Raw genomic sequence first — 22,500 nt, forward strand, 5'->3', positions numbered from 1 at the left:
AGTCGCTCTGCCTTGGCGTCGCACTCATCAGCAGCGCGCTGCCACTGCTGAGCGTATGAGCGATGATGAGCCGGGACACAGGACCTCATAGGATGACCGAAGAGGACTTGTGCTGGTGATCGCCCTTCCGCCCTCGGAGTGTTGCGCAGTTCCAGCAACCCGCGAGCGAACGCATCCTCGTCCAGGTGTCCCTGCTGTGTGGTCGTGAGGATCAGCTTCTTCACGGACTTGACCGCTGCCTCGGCGTGACCATTGGAGCGTGGATAATGAGGTGAAGATACACGATGCTCCACCCCCCATCGAGCCAGGAAGCGCCGTACCGATGAAGAAGTGAACTGCGGTCCACCGTCAGTCCTCAGGAGAACAGGCACGCCCGTGTCGGCGAACACACCCCGAAGGACACGAACGAGCTGATCAGCCGATGCTGGACGTGAGCATGCAGACACGTGAGGCCACCCAGACAAGCGATCTACATACACGAGGTATGTACGGCCTGCTGCGTGGAAGTAGTCTGCAGAAACTGACTCAAACACCCTGCTGGGTGTGTCCGTGTCCTGCCAGAGAGGTTCGTTGGCTTGGCTTGGTAGGAGTGGACGGCATAGTGAGCATCCAGAAACGACGTTCTCAACGTCTCTGTCCATACCAGGCCAGTACACCGTTTGTCGGGCCCGTCGCTTGGTGCGCTCCATCCCCTGATGACTGTCATGGAGTCGCTCTAGTGTTTCTCGGCGGAGGCTGTGAGGAATAAGAAGCCTCGGCCCGTAAACCACCAGGTCGTCGTCTACGGCCAGCAGACTGCGCACCGGCCAGTACGTACGCAAGCGGTGATCGAGGTCGTGGCAATGATCAGGGAAGCCCTCGATGATGACGTTCTTGAGCAAGCAGTACTCCCCGTCTCTTGCTGCTGCGGCACGTACCATTTCCACAGTCTGATCCTGGAGTGGTGCTAAGCGGACGCCGTCCTCATTGGTGGCAGATAACGCTGAGATGACCGCTGAGTGGAGAGGGTCGAGGTCACCAGAAGTAGCAGCATCCTCTTCCTCCACTGGGTCCTGTACTGGAGCACGTGAGAGGGCGTCGGGCACACAGTGTGTCGATCCCTTTTGTGCACGTAAACCTTCCTTTGCTTCGAAGACGCTGGGAAAGGCCTTGATCACAGCAGCAGCGTGCCCCGCACGCTGCTGTGGCGTTGGGTCGTAGGAATGAGGCCAGCTGATCACTTCTGTGGGCGTAGATAGAGGTGGCTGCGAGGCGGTCGGGTACTTGATGGAGCTGTTGCCGGTGTGCTGTTCTTCCCTGCGTAGCGGTCGGATTTGAGCCGGAAAATCTTCGGGGAGGATTCCGAGAGCGATGGAATCGTACCAGCTAAGCAGCGCCCCCTTCACCTCCTTCACCACGCTCACAACAGTCTCAGCTTCCCTGTCGCCCAGTTGCAAGTGCGACGAGAAAGTTCCTACACAGGTGAGGGGGTGATTACCGGCAGCATAAAGTCCATCACCATCAGCGGGCGCCAAGCTGGAGGGCGGGATTCCAAGGAGTGTTGCCGTGTCGAGGCCAATAACGGTCGTTTCGGCCCCAGAGTCAGGAGTCCACGTAATCTTGTCTCTTCCAGCGGGATGTGTGGCGGTAATGAGCACCTGGGGCGCAGGTCGTGCCGTCACCGTCTTTGTGTATACGCCTGATAAGAGCTGGTATACACTGGCACTGGCTCCCCGCCTCGGGCCTGCACCGCGATGAGGAGAGACAGTTGAGGAACTCCTCGAAGCTCCTCGTCGTTTCCTCACTGTCTGCTGACATACACTCGCAAAATGCCCTCTTTTCCCGCAGTTACGACACACTTTATCTATTGCCTGGCATCCCCTTTTGTCACTGCGACAATTTTTGCCACAACGATAACAGCCCGTGGGGCTTGAGCCCCGAAACTGCCCTTCCTGTAGTTCGAGACAGCGTTCACACCATGGCTCGAAGAGTGAGAGCCGCCCCTTAGTACTGCACTACACTGGTTAGCGCTCTCTGATGCTCTGCAAATATCTATGGCGTTTTCAAGGGTGAGTTTCTTGTTTTCCAGCATGCGTTTCAGAGCCACTTCGTCTCGTGTCCCAACGACAATTCTGTCACGCAGCTGATGGTTTATGCACTGGTCGCAAAAGTCACAGAAATTGGCGATTTCCTTTACAGCACATAAAAAAGTCGTCAAAACCTTCTTGCGTTTCTTGCACGCGGGAGTAGAAGTCTCTTCTATCCATGATGATGTTGCGCTGGCTTCGCAGGTACTCACACATTGCATCGAGGATGGTTCTTAACTCCGCGTCTCTCGGTAAGCTTATCCCGTAGCGAAGTGTACGGGTCCACTCGTCGTCTAGGACAGCAGCGAGTGCCGCCCTCTGCTCAGCCAGGGAGAGACAGTCTATCCTGGCGAGGGTTACGTATCCTTCAAACTTATGGCGCCACGTGTCGAACTCACGTAAAGATGCTGACGCCGTTAAGTGAGGAATGATGGTGGCGGACGTCGGGAACCTCGCGCCCTGGGTAGACGTGCTGCGGGCTGTGGTTTCGCCTTCATTGCTCGCCGTGGTGCGACTGGGAGCTTGTGTCCCCACTCTCTCCAGCAGCTGGGTTAAACGCTCCTCGCGAGCCTGACTCTGCTCCGACTGTCGCGCTAGCAGAGCCTGACTCTGCTCCGACTGTCGCGCTAGCAGGGCAGCCAGCGCCTCCAACTGCTTCTCCATTCTGCGCCGTACCCACTGCAGCCTTGTCCTGATCCTACTCACTGCGCCATGTTCGACTCTTGACCAGCAGGGGCACAGGAAACGCAGGTAACAGTGCAGGTGTTTATTCACAGAAGGTGTGAACAGAAGGCTGGAGGTAGGTGATCTCCCGGCGCCAGGCCGCGCACTTCAACTTAACACTTATGACTGAAGCCTAGCTCGTTCACTCATACACGTATTCATGCCTCACACAAGTCTCGCTCATTCACTCGTTCACACAACTAGCTAACAACCACACACCTTGTCCTCCTATACACCTCTTTTCGTTCATCCTCCTCCTCCTCCTCCTCCTCGTCCTTCTTCTTTGGCTAAGTCGCTGACATCACTGACCTTCACCTCCCTGCCCTTTATATCTTGACCCTCCTCCTCCTCCTCCTCCTCCTCCTCCTATACTTCTCGTTCACTCAGTCTCATTCTCAGTTTCATTTTTTTTTCTTTTCTTACTTAAGCCTACCTGTTTATTCTTTGTTTTCTTTTCTGATTTGTCAAGTTCTCTCTCTGTCTCTCTCTCTCTCTCTCTCTCTCTCTCTCTCTCTCTCTCTCTCTCTCTCTCTCTCTCTCTCTCTCTCTCTCTCTCTCTCTCTCTCTTGAAATTTATCTACGTTAACAGCAAAAATATTCCGTATTTTTCCATGTCCCTCTTTTTCTTTTTCCCTTCTTATTTATTATCTTCCTGATTTTCCCTCCTCTCACACACACGCTTTTTTCCCCTTTTTTGTTCAGTCTCCTCTCATTTCCCTACTGTAGTCCTGATCCTCCCTCTCCTCTTCCTCCTCCTCCTCCTCCATTCCCCACTTCTTTTCGATCTCTCCCATAACACACCCTAAGCTGCTTCTTTTTGACCTCAATCCAGCCAGGCAGAAAATACCTCTTGGTGCTCTGGTATCAGGGAAACCTATACTCTTTAATCTGTTCCTCTTGACTGGTTTTCTCTTTAGTCCTCATATTTTGGCGTGGTATCAGGATTCCCGCGGTGGAGGATAAGGAAGAGGTGGAGGAGGAAGTGGAGGAGGAGGAGAAGGAGTAGGAGGAAGAGGATAGGTGGATGCGTGGGTTGAATTAATTGATCTACATTTCCTCTCTTTAATGTGTTACCTGAGGGTGTGTGGCTGTCGCGTCTCTCTCTCTCTCTCTCTCTCTCTCTCTCTCTCTCTCTCTCTCTCTCTCTCTCTCTCTCTCTCTCTCTCTCTCTCTCTCTCTCTCTCTCTCAATCCTTGCTCACCCTTGCCCCTTTCTTCCTAAGGTGTGTCGGCGTCCTCTTTGCCTCAACTACCCTTTTAAGTGCAGTTTTGTATGGGTCGCGCCCCCTTGGTCTTACCCTTAACCCTTATCCACTCTTCCTGAACCCCTCCCTTACTTTCCCCTGGCCATTCTCCCCACCTTCCCTTTCCTTCACTCCTGTCCTTTCTCCATGTCCCTTTTCTCCTCTTCTTTACCCCTCCCTCTTACCTCTACCTGGTGGTCTCTCTCCCTCTCTCTGTCTCCCTTTACCCTTCTATACAATGGAGAAAGATTACCTGATCCAAGTTCTCGCCAGGCTGACGGTTCTTTCAAGTCTTACTGATTACTTACGCGTACGCGACCCCTCGGTACTGAGCTGCCTGTGCTGTTATGCCATTCTTTGCACCGGTTTCCTTTCCTTAGGTTTTAGCCCTCACTGGTTCATTATTAACGCTGCATCTTTGGTTTCTGTAGGTGTATTTTTTCTTTCTTTTAAATTCTGGGTTTTCATTCCATTGATGGTTTTTGTAGGTAAGTATGGGTGTATTTTTTCAAGCAGTTTTTTTTTTTTTTTATGATTTTGGTATCCTGTGTCGTAGTTTTGTAGGAAATACGTTAATTTGGTTATGTAATTGTATATTTAGATTTGGCTAGTTTTTTTATTTCATCTTTTTTTGTGTGTGTGTGGATGTGGGGGGGGGGGGGGTTATGAAGTACAGATTGAATTAAATGATAACATATTGAAATGTTTCGTGGTGGCCGGTGGCTGCTACTCCTCATAGTTTTTCTTCAACTTTTTGTCATGGAAAAGAGGGAGAGGAGAGAGAGGGAGAGAAAAAAAAACGGCCTTTTTTTCTGACATTCTATCGGAAGAGCACAAAAAACTAGTATTTCAAATTGGTTTGGGATGTCCTTTTGAACAAATATCTTAAACCCTGAGAGAGAGAGAGAGAGAGAGAGAGAGAGAGAGAGAGAGAGAGAGAGAGAGAGAGAGAGAGAGAGAGAGAGAGAGAGAGAGAGAGAGAGAGAGAGAGAGAGAGAGAGAGAGAGAGAGAGAGAGAGAGAGACCATGAAAGCATATGAACCGTGAACCTCCTAAGCACAAGTGACATTCGAACCCCTTATCACCGCCAGAGCATGTCCGTGATGTGCAATATAATCCCTCGTGGCATTATGAAAATAGAATCTGACGCGACACTCGATCCTGTTGTCTAACATGAGAACGATCGCCCGACGGTTCATCCCTCCTCGCACGGCAAACACTGAGGCGCCCCTTGTGTGTGTGTGTGTGTGTGTGTGTGTGTGTGTGTGCAACCTTCACTAACCCAAGGAACATTACCTAGGTCTTCTCTTCCTTCTCCCTTCCTTGCCTCTCCTCCCTCCCTTCTCTCCATAGTGTCTCCTTCCTGTTACCTTCTTGCTTTCTCTTCAAGCCTGCCCGCATCTCCCTCTGTCTCTCCCTTTCCCTCTCTCGTCCTTTCATTATTATCCACAACACTTAAACGAGGCAGCGCACTTCATTCCAGGTATTGTTAGAGTTTTATCTTCCTGCTGTGTGTTTTAGGAGAATGAAGAATATACGAGTTTTGTGTATTTACTTTCTTTTCTCCTCCTTGTTTCTCTCGGTCGAGTAGATTTAGATTGAACATTTTAAGAATAGTGTTTGAAAATTGATTTCGTGAGTGATTAAGTGTGTGTGTGTGTGTGTGTGTGTGTGTGTGTGTGTGTGTGTGTGTGTGTGTGTGTGTGTGTGTGTGATCGAGTACTTAGAAATTCAGCTGGTCATGAAAAATAACTGTACACTCACCTCCCGTGATCTTTATTCAGTTCATGGCATGTTAGTAGACAACAAGCAACACACACACACACACACACACACACACACACACACACACACACACACACACACACACACACACACACACACACACACACACACACACACACACACACTAGTCCAGGAAAACTACATCTATATCTCTCACAACACAAAGTCACTGCCAGTATCTCACACCATCATGACATCCTCAGTTGCTTCCAAAAGCTCCTCACTTCTAATTTAAATAAAATCATTTAAATTTCCACGGAGAAACCTAGTCGTACATTATCTCATGAACAATTAATCCTCTTTATTCTCCTTTTTTTCTATATGGTGTATTATTAAAGGCTTATTGAAGAAGAGAGGTGGAGAAGAAGCGAGAGATGTAATATAATAAAATGAGAAGGGATACAAAGATTAGGAAAGGATTACAAAGGATTAAATAGGATTACACAGATAAACCAAACAGCGACATGCTTTGTGATCCCTACTTGACTGTTTGGCAGATTACTTTAACTAACAACGGAATAAGATGGAGGATAAGCAAAGCAGTAGGAAGAAAAAGAAATGAGGAGATAAATAAGAAAAGAGTAGGAAGGAGAGAAGAGGGAATACACCAAGAAACAAAAGGGAACGTAAAGAAAGAACGAACTGCACGCGATTTCTTGGTCCACATGAGTGTGTTTCAAGGAACTGTATTACTTGATATGCAGTGAGAGAAATCGAGTATCATAGACGTAGAAAATCGAAGGAAGGAAGAACAGGAGGAAGATAAGAAAGGAAAGAAGGAGGAAAGGAAGGAAGGAAGGAAGGAAGGAAGGAAAGAAGGAAAGAGGAAGAGCAGAAACCACGTGGTGACTTAAAGGGATAAAGCTCTCTCTCTCTCTCTCTCTCTCTCTCTCTCTCTCTCTCTCTCTCTCTCTCTCTCTCTCTCTCTCTCTCTCTCTCTCTGTGTGTGTGTGTGTGTGTTTATTTCTATCTAGTATATGAAGTTTTGTGGACTACAGATTTAATAATTACATATATTTTGTTTATGTTAAGATATATATACTTTGTGAAGTTGTGTTCATATGGTTATCTAATGAATTATGTGACTGCAAGCTGTGGTAGATGAAATATATATATGTGTGTGTGTGTGTGTGTGTGTGTGTGTGTGTGTGTGTGTGTGTGTGTGTGTGTGTGTGTGTGTCTGTGTCTGTGTGAATAGAGGAGGAGGAAGAGGGTGCAAAAACCGTTTCTTTCTGCCGAAAACAATTTTATAAACAAATTCTCTCTACACAAAATAGTTTTCTTTTGCGCAAACAATTTCCAAACAAGATGTGTGAGCTGCAGGGTGTAACTGTGTGTGGTAGTAATAGTGGTAATAGCAATTGGCTTTGGATTAGGTGTCAATATTAGGACGTAAGGAATGCGGGACCCGGTGGTTTGGTGTGAGCCTGGGCACCTCGCGGGAACCACCAGGTAAGGCGAGTGTTGCCTCTCCCGCGTGTCCTCCAGGTAACGGTAGGGGAGCTTCATTAATTAACCTTCTTATCCAGGTTAATTGTATGTGGTGCCTTGGATTAGTCTCGCTGTGGTGTCCCATTGTCCTATTTTAGCCTAACTGTATTTTTTTTTTCATTCTTCCATAATCTCTATCTCTCTCTCTCTCTCTCTCTCTCTCTCTCTCTCTCTCTCTCTCTCTCTCTCTCTCTCTCTCTCTCCTAATAGCATATACCTGTTTTTTTATTACCATATCCACAAAATCAGCTTCTTTTCATCTTCTTTTACTTTTACTTTCTTTACTCTAATTCCTTCCTCTCTTTCTCTTCCTCCCCATATTTAATCTATCATACTTTATTATTTCCCGCCATTGCATCCCGCCCTCCCTCAGTGTTACCCTTCCCTCTTTCCTTTCATTACTTCCTTCCACCCCTATCTTCCTGTTCCTTCCCACCCTGCTTCCCCTGCTTCCTCGTCCTTCTCCCGCTTCTCCCTCCCTGCTTCCTCCTCCCGCTCCTCTAACGGTCGGGTGGGAAGAGTCCTAATTTATTAATTAACCGAAAGAGTCGTGTTAATTAAATTGTTATGCTTTAGTAGGCAGCTCTGTGGGTGGTTGCTTTAACCCCTCACGCCTCCTCCTCCTCCTTCCCTTCCTCTTCCTCCTCCTCCTCCTCCTCCTCCTCCTCCTCCTCCTCCTCCTCCTCCTCCTCCTCCTCCTCCTCCTCCTTTTCCCTTCCTCCTTTCTTTCAGTAATGAAGGACTTTAATAGGATAAGCGAGAGAGAGGAAAAAGATAGAAAATCAAGAGGAGAGTTAGACTATAGGAAGTCAAAAACGGAAACTGCGAGGAGTAAGAAGGAAAGGAAGAGGGAGGGGAGAAAGGCAAGGACAGGATAGTATTTTAGGAGAGGATGGAGAGGAAGGAAGGCAAGAAGATGGCTGCTTAATTATGGATATGAGAGGATAAACAAGATGAGAGAGAGAGAGAGAGAGAGAGAGAGAGAGAGAGAGAGAGAGAGAGAGAGAGAGAGAGAGAGAGAGACTCAAGCACAGACGGCAGTGGCAAGCAAGCCATCGATATTGTGACCATGCCGCCAGTCGCCTCCGTGGACGCCATACCGAAGCGGCACGCCATTAAGTAAACAGAGTGGCGTGCCTGCCTGGTGCCCGCCGCGCCGCCGACCCTGGAGATCACCGCGCGGCCCCGTAATGCCCCGGGACGCTTCGCGGAACAGATGCCACGGCGGCGTAACTTTCGGGGAAAACCTGAACTCGTCTGTGTACTCCGGTGGGGCCACTTCTTTCCTCGCGCTTCCCACCTGCCTCCTCCTCCTCCTCCTCCTCCTCCTCCTCCTCTCTCCCATGCGCGAACGGGTCCCTTTTTTTCAGGGATTTACCGCCTGGTTGGGAGCCGCGGGGTGGTTAGGGCTGACCGTCCCGCTTCCCAGACACCGCAGCATCACCGCCTTTCTGCATGTAGCGCAGAGACTCGCCGCCCACCCGCGTGACCTCCCGCCCATCACACGTGGCTCTCGGGCATCTAATCGAAGCCTTGTCTTGCACAGCTGGCGGTCCCTCCATCCCTCCTTGGCTCAGCTGGAGGTCGGCAATAGTCTGGGTGGACCACCAGGAGCCTCGAGCTAAAGTCGGAGTAAATCAAGACCTAAGTGACCTGTAGCAACAACCTACTTTCGTATCGCTCTATCGTCCCCTTGGCTCGCCCGGTCACCTCGCTGGCTAACCGTCCCCGCCGTCCCGCCGTCCTCCCGTCACCTCCCATCGCTTCAGGAGAATGCTTCGCCTGTCCCTTTTTCCCCTAATAGACTTGTTGCGGGGAAGCCTCTCAATTCTCGTTCTCTTCATGGGTTTTGTATCTCTTCATCCCGAGTCATTAACTAGTAATAATTGGATGATGCCAATGATTCTGGAGGCGCTGGTGAAAACAAAAGAGAAAATTACATTGTGAGAATCGCACGTTGACCCAACAATCAAGTGCAATACTCAGGTGAATTAACTACCTTATTTTCTACGATTGTCTTATTTATTCGCCCTCCACGCGTCCCGTCAAACCATAGCCTGCCGTAGCGAGGCCAGCTGCTGTATGTTCAGACTCTACTACCACAACAAGGATCAGGTCCCGATAAGGAGGCGCGCAATAGATGTAGCGTCCAGCGGATCGCCTCTAGATGGTCAAGTAGTAATTAACAGGCGATAGGAAGCTTACCACCCTCCCTTTGCCAGAGTACGGATCAAGATTTTATTATTTGATAGGCGTCATGATCAAGGATTAAAGATATATAAGTACAGGGTTCTTGTCGTGGGAAATGCTTGCAGGTCATTTTTCTCCTCTTCGCCGCCTCCGCCCCATCCTCCTTGTCCCGGCTGCCTCCTCTTTCCTTTCTTCCAGCCTCCAGCCGCCGTACCCAGCCAGCCCAGACCTAACCAGATCTACTTAGCCTCTCTTTTCTCCGTCTTGTTCATCGTCCATTCTATTAATTCCAGAAACAAGGCAATTTCGCTGGTTAGTGAAATTGAGAGAGAGAGAGAGAGAGAGAGAGAGAGAGAGAGAGAGAGAGAGAGAGAGAGAGAGAGAGAGAGAGAGAGACCCTTTAGGTAAATGAGTTGTCGGCATAGCTTTGCGTCATTCCTGCAGCCTCGTTTCCTCTGGCCTCGTCTCTAGCGGCCGCCGTCCCTCACTGCTGCCCAGGAAACGGGAGTCAGTATCTTAAAGGGAATATTTTTTTGCACGTTTTACGACAACTTTTTTTGCGATGAGAGCTGCCCGTCTGTGGTTTGGTTGATCGCTGTCTCGCTGGACGTGCATTTCCTGAATGAGATTTACACTTGTGTTTGTACATGTTTAAGGCGAGGAACAGACCAGTTAGTGGCAGGCTGAGCTTGCGGGCATCCGTAACGCTAACTCGATGCCTTGCGATTCCGAGAACTCGTTGCGCCGCGTGTTAAAACTCGATGAAGCTTTTGTGAGGCTAATGATGCGTGACGCGGCGACGTGGCTTCCGTCTCGCGGGTCGCGCTACGTTCAGCAGGCCGGGGCAGTGGTGGCCAGTGGAGCGTGTAACACTGACGTTCAGTTGTCCTTACCGTGTTACGTAATACTGCTGCTGTCAAGTCTGTACGTACATTTCGCTATCTCGTGTCAGGACAGCGTTCTGTCCGCCGCCACGGGCTGCCGCGGGTCTGCGACGCATCACCTGCTGGCCGCTCACTGCACACGATCTATCTAAATTGGCATCAAGGCAACTACCGCAGGATTTTTGCAAAACCAGATATTTTACGCATAATCTGATAGAAAACTTGATATATAGCGGGGTCCATCGGTCACCTCCAGGCCCTCGGCGTCACCGCGGGTCGGGGCCAACACGGAGGTTGCTTGATCTATGAATAAGTCAACAGTTGTAACGGGATGCCACGAGAGGCGCGTGGTCAGTGTCCGCTCCGCTGCAGTGGTAACCGTCGCAGGGACTACTGGTCATCACGCCTCTCTCAGATACCGGGGTGGGGGAGGGGGAACGTGTGTGTGTGTGTGTGTGTGTGTGTGTGTGTGTGTGTGTGTGTGTGTGTGTGTGTGTCTGTGTGTGTCCTGCATAGTTGCAAACACCACCACCTTCACCACCACCAGCAGTCATCAGTCTGTCGATGATAGTCGCAGTCAACCTGGCAGGCATTCACTCCCTGAAGGCCACGTACCTGGCCCATTAAGTGCTGTACTTTAATCTTCCTCCCTGACGCAGCCACGACCTCCTGCCCGCCCGCCCGTGGCCTCAGACGCCCTTGTGAGGCTGCCGCGACCCGGGAACATTTTTAGAAAGGGGATAAATATTGAGGAAACGATCAATTTTTCCCTTTAATCCCACACACGTGAAGACTACTCTGCCCCGGGTAATTGCACACCGCGGGCGAGAAGGAGCCGGCGATGTGAAATTAGTAGCTTTTGAAAAATGTTGGGAAAGTCGACGTGTGAGGGAGGCCACGTGGGTCTGGGAAGGTGAGAGAGAGGGAGAGGCTCGAATACCATGATCTGGAGTCCTGCTGGGGAGGAGATACTACCTTGGTGTTTGTGATGCTTCTATGATGTGTCTGGTCTATTATTTTAGGTAGTGTGATTTTTTATTCTTCTCAAGTTTGTCGTCATTTGGATATCTATACTTATCTTGCTAGGTTTTTAGGTTTGGAATTTGAGTAGTGGTGTGTCCATGATGTGACGAGTATAAAATATTCTGAGCTAGACTTTTATCAATAGATTTATATCTTCTTACTATTGTTAAATCTGTGATCTAAAAGTTGAAATTCTAAGAGAGTATTTCTTATTTCGCTAGCTGAGCAACATCGTCAATATACAAAACTATCTGTGAGTACAGGAAGAAGGAGAGAAAAAGAGAAAAACCTAATCTTGTTTCACACAACATCGCAAATTGATAATAGTTTAGTTTACAGTGGAGTGTATGTACCTTTAAACTGCCGCGCCAGACCGGAACAGTTATCCCATTGCTGTCTTCACTTCACTAAACACGGAATGTTATTTTTTTTTTTTTATTATTAACTAAACACGAAGTCAATTTAATCACTCACCAGTTATGAATGTATAGTTAATATAATATTTCCCTCCTTCGCTATTTTGCTCTGGTATAGGTGAGAGTGAAAAAAAAAATAAATAAATCACTCAAATCAATTTATACGAAGAATTTATTTGTCAGAGTTAATACTGCAATCCCCTCCTCCTTCCCCTTCCTCCTCCTCCTTCTCCTCTTTCCAATTGTTCAACTCTGGTATAGGCGAGTGTACAAGCCCTTCCCGATCATGATCCAGTTGGGCGTGCAGTGATATGCATCTTAATATGGCCCCTGTTCAGTTTTTCTGCCTTAGTTCGAGGGCTGGTCAAGGGCTTTGTCTGTGGTAGGTCTCTCAAGTCCCTGGGCTGCCGCTGAGTCCTTGGCTGTACAGGTGGTGACGTGTATGTGCGTTCCTGCAACTGTGTGTGGATAAGGAAGGCAGTACGAGTATGGTGAGTTTTCTTTGGGGGGGGGTGAGCGAGCGCGTGCATGGCCTGTCAGCTAAATATTTCATCCTGTATGGTAAAGTAGCGTCCGCGGCCTAATGGAGGGGCCTAAGTAATGGAGCTCCTTCGGAAAATTAGGTAAAGAGGCTAAGTGTATAAGCCTTGTTTCTTGAGGCTGTAGATTAGTGAGTTTTGCATCTTTCTGGGCGTGTTGTGTTGTGAGGGGAGGATTAGTATCTTACATTGACTAAGATGAGTTGTGTGGTAAAAAATGTGTAGTGGATTGTATTATAGATTGTTTTTTTTTTTCTTATGGTTCAGGTGTAGGAGGAAAAAGAATTGTCAGGGTTTACATAGTTCAGCCCAAGGACGGAAAAAAAAGTAAAGAACAGGAAGGAGGAAGGAAAATTGGGAAGAGAGTGTAGGATAAAGAAAAAGGAGAGGAAGAATAAGGCAATTGTAATAAAAAAGTCTTGAATAAAAAAGATTAAAGTAAAACAAAACGAGACGCGAAAAAAAATAGGAAAACAAATAAAAATAAAGAGCATAAACATACAAAATATAGCTAAGGAAGAGAGAAGGAGAGAGAAAAAAAAACAAGGACAAAGCAAAACAAACAAATTATAAAGAAGTAAAGGAAATAAAAATAAACAAAATACTATTAAATAAGAGAGAGAGAAAAATAAGAAAAAAACAAATCTGAGCAAAAAAAAAAAAAACAGACAACATGATTACCAAATGGAACAAAATGAAACAAATAAATCGACATAAAAAAAAAGAAAAAAAAATTAAGCAAGGACTGAAAATCTGTGGAAGAGTAGAGATAGATGATGGGTGTGAGGAGGAGGGGGGAGGAGGAGGAGGAGGAGGAGGAGGAGGAGGATGAGGTAGCGGCGTGGATAGAGACAACGGGGAGGGGCGCAAGTAACGGGAGAGGCGAAGAGAGGATAACTCCGTGCGGCAGCATTGTAATTACCGCGGGAGATCGTGCTCGGGCATGGGCGTTCCTGAGGCGAGGTTTGGGTGCTGGTGGCGATGACGAGGCGGAGGAGTAAGGGAAGGAGGAGGGGGTGGGCAGGAGGAGGAGGAGAAACAGAAGGTGGAAAAAAATAGCAAACAACAACAATAACAAAAACAACAATTACAACAACAACAACAACTACTACTACTACTACTACTACTACTACTACTATAGCAACAACAACTACAATACTAGTGAGGATGGGGAGGAGTAAGAAGTATTAGGATGATGATGATAATGTAGTGATGATGGAAAGGGAGAGAAGAAGGATGTGGAGGAAGAGGAGGAGGAGAAAAAAACAAAGGAAGGACAAAAATAGATAAGTGGAGGAAGGAACAAGGACATGAAGGGAAGGAAAGAGTAGGAGGAGGAAGAGGAGAAGGCGGAGGAGGTAAAACAAAATAAGCAAATAAAAGAATAAACATGACAAGCAAAATAACAAAACAAAACAACCACTACCATCAAGAGAGAGAGAGAGAGAGAGAGAGAGAGAGAGAGAGAAAGTATTCGTGTCATCTTATCGGTCACCATCACCATTACCTCCCATCTCCCCCTGAAAGCAGAGGTATATTCCAGGCATACATATTCCCTCCTCGCTATTGTCCTCTCGTATCGACCCGTCAGCGGCAGGTGGGGTGTCGCTTCCCGCCTCACACCTGTGGTCTCGGCTCCTCACTCCCCCATGCTTCCCTCCCATTTGCCTCTCTCTGCCGCCACCTGCCTGCCCCTATCGATCTTAGCTGTAGTTCAATCATTCGTGTATAATGACTTAATAGGCAGTGTCTTTTGATTCTGTACTACATAAGTTCTTGAAATTTCACTTACTACTGAAATGTCTTGTTATTTTGTATCATATGTGATTTGTTGTATTCTTTGTGTAATGACAGCTTACGTTACATAGTTTCAAAGAGCAATGCAGGTTCAGAATTTCACTTACACTCCTGAATATCTTGTTATTTTTATTATTATCATTATTTTTTTTTTTTTGTGCGTGTTTGGTTCTCGTATTTTTTTCATGTAATGGAAGGCTGCGTTACTTACTCGTAGTTTCAGAATGCAATGCATTCAGAATGTCACTTACACAGCTGAAGTGTCTTGTTAAGTTTGTGTTCGTCTTTTGAAATGTGGTATTTTTTATGTAATCTTTACTTGTAACGCTCAAAATGACAGGATTTGTTGCATATAAGAATAATATATAGAGAAAATTTTCGTTATGCATTTATATATATATATATATATATATATATATATATATATATATATATATATATATATATATATATATATATATATATATATATATATATATATATATATATATATATTTTTTTTATGTCTGTTTGATTTAGCAGCTCCTGAATTCTTGCCTTCCTGTTGTCTTCTCGTGTAAGTCTCTGCAAATCCGTCCCTTCGTCAAGTAATCATACGTTCGTAGGGCGTATTATACTAAGGCTTCTCCACATCCTCCTCCTTTCACTCTTCCTCCTCCACTTCCTCCTCCTCCTCCTTCCCCACATCCCTTCCATCGTCAATCCTGAACAAATAGAGGCGCCGCGATAATTCCCTCACGCCCCGCGCATCCCCTGATCCTCCCGATGCGCGGTTGCTGCCTCCCTTCCTTTACCGGCCATTACTCTCCCCGGAGGATCTTATTAGCCAATCATTTATGGCCTCACGCTCCTTCAAGACACCAACACAACCTCAGTCCCACCTCGCTCTCGTTTAATCAGCCGGAAATTTGTGTTTTAAAGTCAAAGTATAAATATTCATCAAGATTATAGTGAAGGGATTTGATTGAATTAGCGTCAGCCTCGAGGTGCGGAAATTTGGAGCAGTAGCGACGAGAATTTGCGGAGGGAAAGAGGGGGAGGTACGGTAATTGCTTTGTCGGTGCGAGTTTTACGAGGGAAGGATGAGCTCTCTCTCTCTCTCTCTCTCTCTCTCTCTCTCCCGTTGGTTGGTTCAAGTGAGCGTTTTTTCTCACACATACTTTCTTTTATCTTTTTTTCTTTTACATTTTTTATGGTTCAGCCTCTTCGCGGTAGCCACAGACACCTAAGTTTATGACCCTGGCGGCAGAACCCACAGTGACTTGCGACGCCTCAGGAACCGCGTGCTGCTCCTTAGAGACCTGTCCCTGCCTTGCCTGCTTCTTACTCCCTCTCTCTTTTATCTTTCCTTTTTTTTTTTCCTAGCGTTGTTTCTCTCGTCTCCCTTCCCTCCTTCTCTTCCTCCTTTCGCAATGTCCCCTTTTTTACTGTTTTCCCTTCCTCCTTTTTCCTGCTTCTTTTCTACTTATTGTCTACTTTGATCTGTTTTTTATTGTTTTCCTGTCCTTCTTTCTTCTGTTTTTCTTATCTTCCTCCACTTTCATCTTTCTAAATAACTATAATAATTTTTTCCGCTCTCTCGTGCTTTTCCTTCTCCCTTCCCTCTCTCTTTTCTCCTTTCCTGCCTTTTTATTACTCAAATAGCAATTGTTTATTTGATGTGTGTTATTTATATATTAATTACTATTTGCCTGTTTTATCATTGATTTCATTAATTTACTGGTCCTCTTAACTCGTCTCACCTGGCCAGCCCAGTCCCTCCCATCCCCACACAGCGACGCCATCCCTGACCCCGCCGAAGGCCTCACCGTATCGCTAACTGGACAAGATGTCCCTCAAGATTTGTGAGGCTCCAACAGCCACTCATCCTAGTCACTAATCTGATCAATTATGCCGGAGTTTGTTTATCTCGAATCATCTTAAGCCGATGGTAGGTAGGAGGGAAGCAGGTGGGTATTGTCAGGGAGGAGACTAAAAGCTACGGGTTTGTTTAGCTTGAGTATTTATTTATTTATTGAGAATGGTCAGTATTGTTGGGAGGAATACTGCGCCCTGCGGCACCCTCTCACCTTAGTTAACCTTTAAATATTCCCGTTTTCTTCCCCACCGCGCGACGCTTGGTGAGTATGGAAGGAAAATGGGCTGGAGATTGCAGCAGTGATGTCGCAGTCTTGTTAATGCAGGGAAGGCAGCAAGTTAGACTCCACACTGATCCTCCTGTCCCGCGACTCGCTTCTTTCGTATACATTCGTTAAGAGAAATAATACGCGTACCCTATGCGTCAGATTTATTTACTTTCTCCGGCTGAGATAAGACAGAAGGGGTCGTCTGTACTAAGACCACGAGGCGCGCCGGGCGGAGATGGAGTGCGGCGGGATGACATACTACAGAAGGTGTACTAATTAGCAGACATAACGCAGCGCACTACATGCCTCCTCGTCCTCATATACCGCACGGAGGGATTAGTAACGCACGGCTTAAATCTCGGCGTGGATAATTCGTCATGCCAGACTTAATTTCTAATCCCATCCTCCACTGACCCTCTCCGTCTTTGCTCTTCCTGCTTTTCTTTTCTCCCGTCTTCCTCGCCCTCTGTGTGCCGGCGAGGTCCACGGGGCGCCTTGTTTGTTGTCGTCACGGGCTATCGGCAGGACCACCTCCATCAGATAGCTTCCTTGGGCAAATCTCGTGGGAGAGAGAGGCGTGCGAGGACCACGCCGGGAGGACAGGGAGGCTGCTGCTTGAGGCTTACGTAATCCCATTTGGGCAAAGCTCCTCCAATCCCATCCTGTTAACTGAGCCACCCACATGTCAGCCCCTTAAATAGATCGCCTCTTAATTAAGTGCGGGCGAGTTTTAATGCCGTGTATTAATTGGGGATGACGCTGATCCACCGCGTCCCTAAGATAAACAAGGCTGGGGTGACTGAGCGTCGGTGTCCCCGCCGCGGTGCGCTGCAACGAGGCAGGAGTGCCTTTCGCGGCGGCTGCACATCACCTCCAGTCCCATAAGGCGAGTTCGATCCTAGTCATGAGTCCGTTCCAGGGGACGACGCGGCGGGATGCCAGGCCAGGGATGTCACTGTCCTGTAGTGGAGGGAGGGTGAGAGGGAGGGAGGGACGGAGGGAGGGAGGAGCTGCAGGAGGGACGCAGGAGGGCAAACCTTGGGTGTGGCGGACTCATTTTTTGCGTCATGCGAGTGCAGACGGTCCTGCCCACGTATGCAAAACAAAATATAATTTTAACATTGTGTTCGCAAAACTTAAACTCCTCCCATATTATTAATATGAGAGGGGAAGTTCTTTCTTACTTTCATCTGTTACACATTGAATTTAACCAAGTTTGTACTGGATTTCATTTGTTAAAAATGTCTTTTTCTCCTTTGATATTCCTTGAAGTTATCCTGAAATCGAACGTAGTTTTCGTTTATGCAGTAATGTATCTTCTTTATACGTAGGAAAGCCTCGCCGAAATGGGGTGCGCTGCGGTAGGTATGCACTAAGGGGTAACATTATCAGCTGAAATATTGACGGTGTGAGAACTGGAAATTCACCAAAAGACTAGTTTTTCCCCGCCCTGATGACAAGCGAGGGAGTCAAGGCTAACGAAAAGTTTGTATCGATTTCTGTCCTGGCGAAATTGCCTTGTCACGGCCAACGCTCTTGTTGGATTCTGCGCCACTTTTACATGTATGTAATTTTCATCACATCCTTCCTTTCGGGATTTTGTTATTTCCACGTCATCACACCGCGGGCCCGCCATTACTTCATCGAATCCCATTGTTACCATTATCGCTATTATCGTGATTACCACCATTGTCATTCGCAAGGCGCTATCTGCGACACCATTCTTCCATATCCACTACTGCACCTCCAGCATAACTCCCACCTTTCCTTTGCCACTGCGAGACTCAAGTTTGAACTGCACGATACCTGAGCTGCTGTGCCGGTGTCTGGGTGTCGTAAGGTCGCAGTGATAACCCAGCAATGGACCGCAACTTTCACTTCTTTTGACATACGCGACGAAGGAACAAGCAAGGCAGGAAGAGAGTACTTAGCTATTGGTGCTCCCAGGCGTCCCATCCCCCTGCCGCCTGCAACAATGGGGCATGGGACAAGGCTTACCACTCTGTGCCTCTCCCCTCAAGGCGGTTTGGGCGAGGGAGGAGGGGAGGCGAAGGAAGGGCCGCGACGTAGCACCATGCAACAGGGACAGCCTCGAGAAAACACAGAAATCTCCTTACCTGGATCCATTTGAACACAGCTGATGGGAAGTCCCTCATATTTCCCGGAGATTCATTCCTCTTCGGATAACATACTTTGCTTTTCTCGCACGCAGTCAAGCAGATATAAGGGGTTATAAACTTAGTTATCTTTCCATTTTACTCACTCCACACGTTGTCACTAAGTATCCCGTAAATATGCGAAGAAGGAAAATTTTTTCCTTGCACTTTCGTCACACTCAGTTACTGTAGCTCGGCGGGATGAGAGAGGCGGTCGCACACTCCAGTATAGCACCCTGCCTTTCCTCGCCCTGTGTAGCTGCTCGCTCTCAGCTGCGGCGACTCGTGTTCCTCTCGTCCCTCGCCTCCAGACCAGACTGAAAGGCAGAGGGATTTCCCGCGCGGCCAAAACCGATCCATAGTGTTCAAAGCCCCGCGGCTGCCAACGTCCGATTCCCCTCACGGTCCTTCCCACACACCACCACACCCACCACCCCAGGACGCAAATCAACCCACGCAAACGACACGCACTTTGAAAATACTTCTAAAACCATCCTCCTGCTTCATGTAAATGTATCAAGGCGTTTTATAAAATTACAGTGAAGATGTGTTGGCGACTCGGTGTGGTGGTGGAGGGTCAGGACGCTGGTGACGTCAGGGCGCGCGCGAGGGGAGGCACGTGCTGGCTGGAGCAGCTGCACGGGTAACGAACGTCGGGTCCAGCGGCATCCAGACACAATGTGCGAAGCTGGTGGCGTGGGACCGACGGTGACGGGGATTCCGATACTCAGCGCTGTGCTCTTGTTGCTCTCGTTAAAACTGGGAGGTGCTGTGTGTGTCCTTCTTGGGAGATGCTTCGACGGACACTCTCTCTCTCTCTCTCTCTCTCTCTCTCTCTCTCTCTCTCTCTCTCTCTCTCTCTCTCTCTCTCTCTCTCTCTCTCTCTCTCTCAACAGACATCCGCTCAGGCTCTGATTCACCGTCCTTGTTTTGTATTTTTTTTATTGTTTCGTTTTTCTGTAGATTCAAATGTAAACTAGTTCTGTTTGTATGTGTGTATGTATGCCTGTGTGTGTGTGTGTGTGTGTGTGTGTGTGTGTGTGTGTGTATGTGTGTGTTTGTGTGTGTGTGTGTGTGTGTGTGTGTGTGTGTGTGTGTCTGTCTGTTTGTTTGTTTGTTTGTTTGTCTGTCTGTCTGTCTGTCTGTCTGTCTGTCTTGTTTGTTTGCTTGCTTGTGTGTCTGCTCCCCCGGTCTCTCTCTCTCTCTCTCTCTCTCTCTCTCTCTCTCTCTCTCTCTCTCTCTCTCTCTCTCTCTCTCTCTCTCTCTCTCTCTCTCTCTCTCTCTCTGTCCACTTGGCTCTCTTTTTTCATTAAGCATTTATTTATTTATTTATTCTTTCTTCATATCCACAATTATGTATTATTCATTTATTACCACCTTCTTGTCATCCACCAGCCATATGTGTGTGTGTGTGTGTGTGTGTGTGTGTGTGTGTGTGTGTGTGTGTGTGTGTGTGTGTGTGTGTGCAGGTGTGGGGTTCCGATCCCTTCCCTCCCCTTAGATGTGTTGGGAATAACGGTCGCTATCACCACCACCACCACCACCACCACTACCACCTCCATCACCACCACCACTGACAACATTTGCATATTCCCTGTCTCGAAAAATGCTTTTAAAATTCGCATTGTATGCTCGTAACGTGAGTGTTTCCAGTGGACTGTAAAAGTAAAAATAACACGTGAATTTTAAAGAAGTGCGATGATGTTGATGATGAAGAAGGTGGTGGTGGTGGTGGTGGTGGTGATGGTGGTGGTGGTGGTGAATGTGATGGTGGTAGAGGTGATAAGTAAGTTTATCTTAGTTTCTGTTTCCATAATTACCATGAAGATTAGAAGTATTTGTTAATTTCACCGTACCAGTTTTACCGGCACCTTTTTTTTTTTTTTATTTTAACCACAAATGAAGAAGCAGAAGAACAAGAAGATTAAGAACAAAAACTAAAAAAAAAATCAAAGAAACGGAAAAATGCAAGGGTGTGAATAGAACAAAAACAGGAAGAGCAAGAGCAAGAACAACAAGGACAGGAGGATGAACGACGGGAACAAGAACAAGAAAAGCAAGAACGAGACGATAAAGAAGAAAAACGAGAACGAGATCAAGAAAATTAAGATGAAGGGGGGAAACATGAACAAGAAGAACAAGAATAACAACACTTTTATCCTCCCTTCAACACCACCACCACCACCACCACCACCATATGTCACCATCACTACCATTAAGCAAACACCAAAAGGCATTAACTGAGGATGTCACACAATGGGAAGACGGCGAGAAGGAGGAGGAGGAGAAGGAGGAGGAGGAGGAACTCAGACAGGTAGCGGTGCCCACTGACCAGGTGAGGCTGTAGGTGAGAATAGGTGGTAATTAAGACATTTGTGGTCGACTTGAGGAATGGCAGAGGTTGGGAGGAGGAGGAAGAGTAGGAGGAGAAGGAGGAGAGGGACGTGGAAAGTCGAGAAACCTAGGAGAGAGGAATCAATAAATCAGGGAAACAGTAAAAGGAGATTTTTCAAAGAGGTAGAAATGTTAGGTAGTTTTTGTAGGTGAAGATAAATGTATGTTATGTCTTTTATCTTTCTCGCTCTTGCTCTCCGTGTGTGTGTGTGTGTGTGTGTGTGTGTGTATTTTACCCGTCCCTTCAAAACTCAGCCTTACGCCGCTTTAAATCGCTGTTGTTCCTCGTGCAGTGAAATGTGAAGAAAACGAACACATGCATGACCTCTGTATTATTCCTCACATTCTCTTTCCCTCTCGGACCTAGATCGATGGGAACCCTTGACCCGAGAGAGAGAGAGAGAGAGAGAGAGAGAGAGAGAGAGAGAGAGAGAGAGAGAGAGAGAGAGAGAGAGAAGTACAAGTCACTCCTACAATTCAGTCTCAAGTTATCACGAATCACGACTCTTCATGGACTTTTTCGACACCTTCCGAAATGAAGAGACCTCGCTTGATTTCTTCGCCTCCTCTCTTTTAACATTCCTGTCCTCCCCCACTGTCAAACTCTCTCTCTCTCTCTCTCTCTCTCTCTCTCTCTCTCTCTCTCTCTCTCTCTCTCTCTCTCTCTCTCTCTCTCTCTCTCTCTCTCTACTCCCAACCGGTTCCCTCCTCTCATCTCTCTCAATCTCCTCTCAAATCCTCCACACACTCCAGTCAGCACAAAGTCGCCCTCCAACTTCATGATTTTCGCGAGTACACACACACACACACACACACACACTCTCTCTCTCTCTCTCTCTCTCTCTCTCTCTCTCTCTCTCTCTCTCTCTCTCTCTCTCTCTCAACAGGTTCCTCACAAAACAAGACAAAGGCGTCTCTTTCTTTAATCCTCTTTCTCCTCTTCCTATTCCTTCTACTACTCCTCCTGATCATCCTTACCTCCTTAGAATCACTCTCCTTTTCGCGGGCAGGCTGTCGTTAAATTAGCTTATGAGAGGAAGACCAACACGGGACTCCCACCTATGACCTCTTCATGCTTCTTGTCCAACCGACCAGTTTTGTCTTTCCCCGCCACCGACTCCATCGCTTAGGCCCATTCACTCCGACCTAATGTGCAGAATTGGCCGCCCGTCCCACTCCACAATGGCTGTTTACGGAGGCTCTCTAGGGCCGTGGAGCAGCAGGAGGTGGGGGGATGGATGGTGGAGGTATTGAGGACACTAGGCGGGTGATGAGGTTTCTCAGAGAAGCAGCAGGTGACTGAGTGAAGGAGCTGCCGTTAGTCACGTTAAGTTTAGGAGAGAAAGGTGGCGAGAATGTTGGGTTGATGGGAAGAGAGGGAGAGAGAGAGAGAGAGAGAGAGAGAGAGAGAGAGAGAGAGAGAGAGAGAGAGAGAGAGAGAGAGAGAGAGAGAGAGAGAGAGAGAGATTTGAATGAAACACAAACGAAAGAAAATAGAATAACTGGGAGGGAAAGATAGAATATAAATGTAAAGAAAGGAATTCAAGGAAAATGATTACGAAAGAGGAAAAATGTGCGAGAAATTATGCTAGATATTGAAAGTTGAAATTGAAATGTAAAGTAATAATGGGAAGTCACGAGAGAGAGAGAGAGATAGATAGATAGAT

General features: G+C 47.4%; 1 protein-coding gene across 2 annotated transcripts in view; it reads right to left on the minus strand.

Annotated features, from left to right (window-relative positions):
• LOC135100881 (protein inscuteable homolog) overlaps window positions 1-22,500 on the minus strand; it is a 118,996-nt gene that overhangs the window by 49,363 nt on the left and 47,133 nt on the right. Inside the window, exon 1 of one of the 2 annotated variants that reach the window (XM_064004411.1) lies at window positions 18,401-18,830. The exons of the other annotated variant lie outside the window; for it this stretch is intronic. Coding sequence (XP_063860481.1) covers window positions 18,401-18,439 — 39 coding nt within the window. The 5' untranslated portion in view covers window positions 18,440-18,830. Of the gene's footprint in view, window positions 1-18,400; window positions 18,831-22,500 lie in introns of those variants that run through there. 2 annotated transcript variants of the gene reach the window in all.

This window comes from Scylla paramamosain, chromosome 5 (genome assembly GCF_035594125.1).
Source record: "Scylla paramamosain isolate STU-SP2022 chromosome 5, ASM3559412v1, whole genome shotgun sequence".
In the NCBI taxonomy this organism is placed as follows: domain Eukaryota; kingdom Metazoa; phylum Arthropoda; class Malacostraca; order Decapoda; family Portunidae; genus Scylla; species Scylla paramamosain.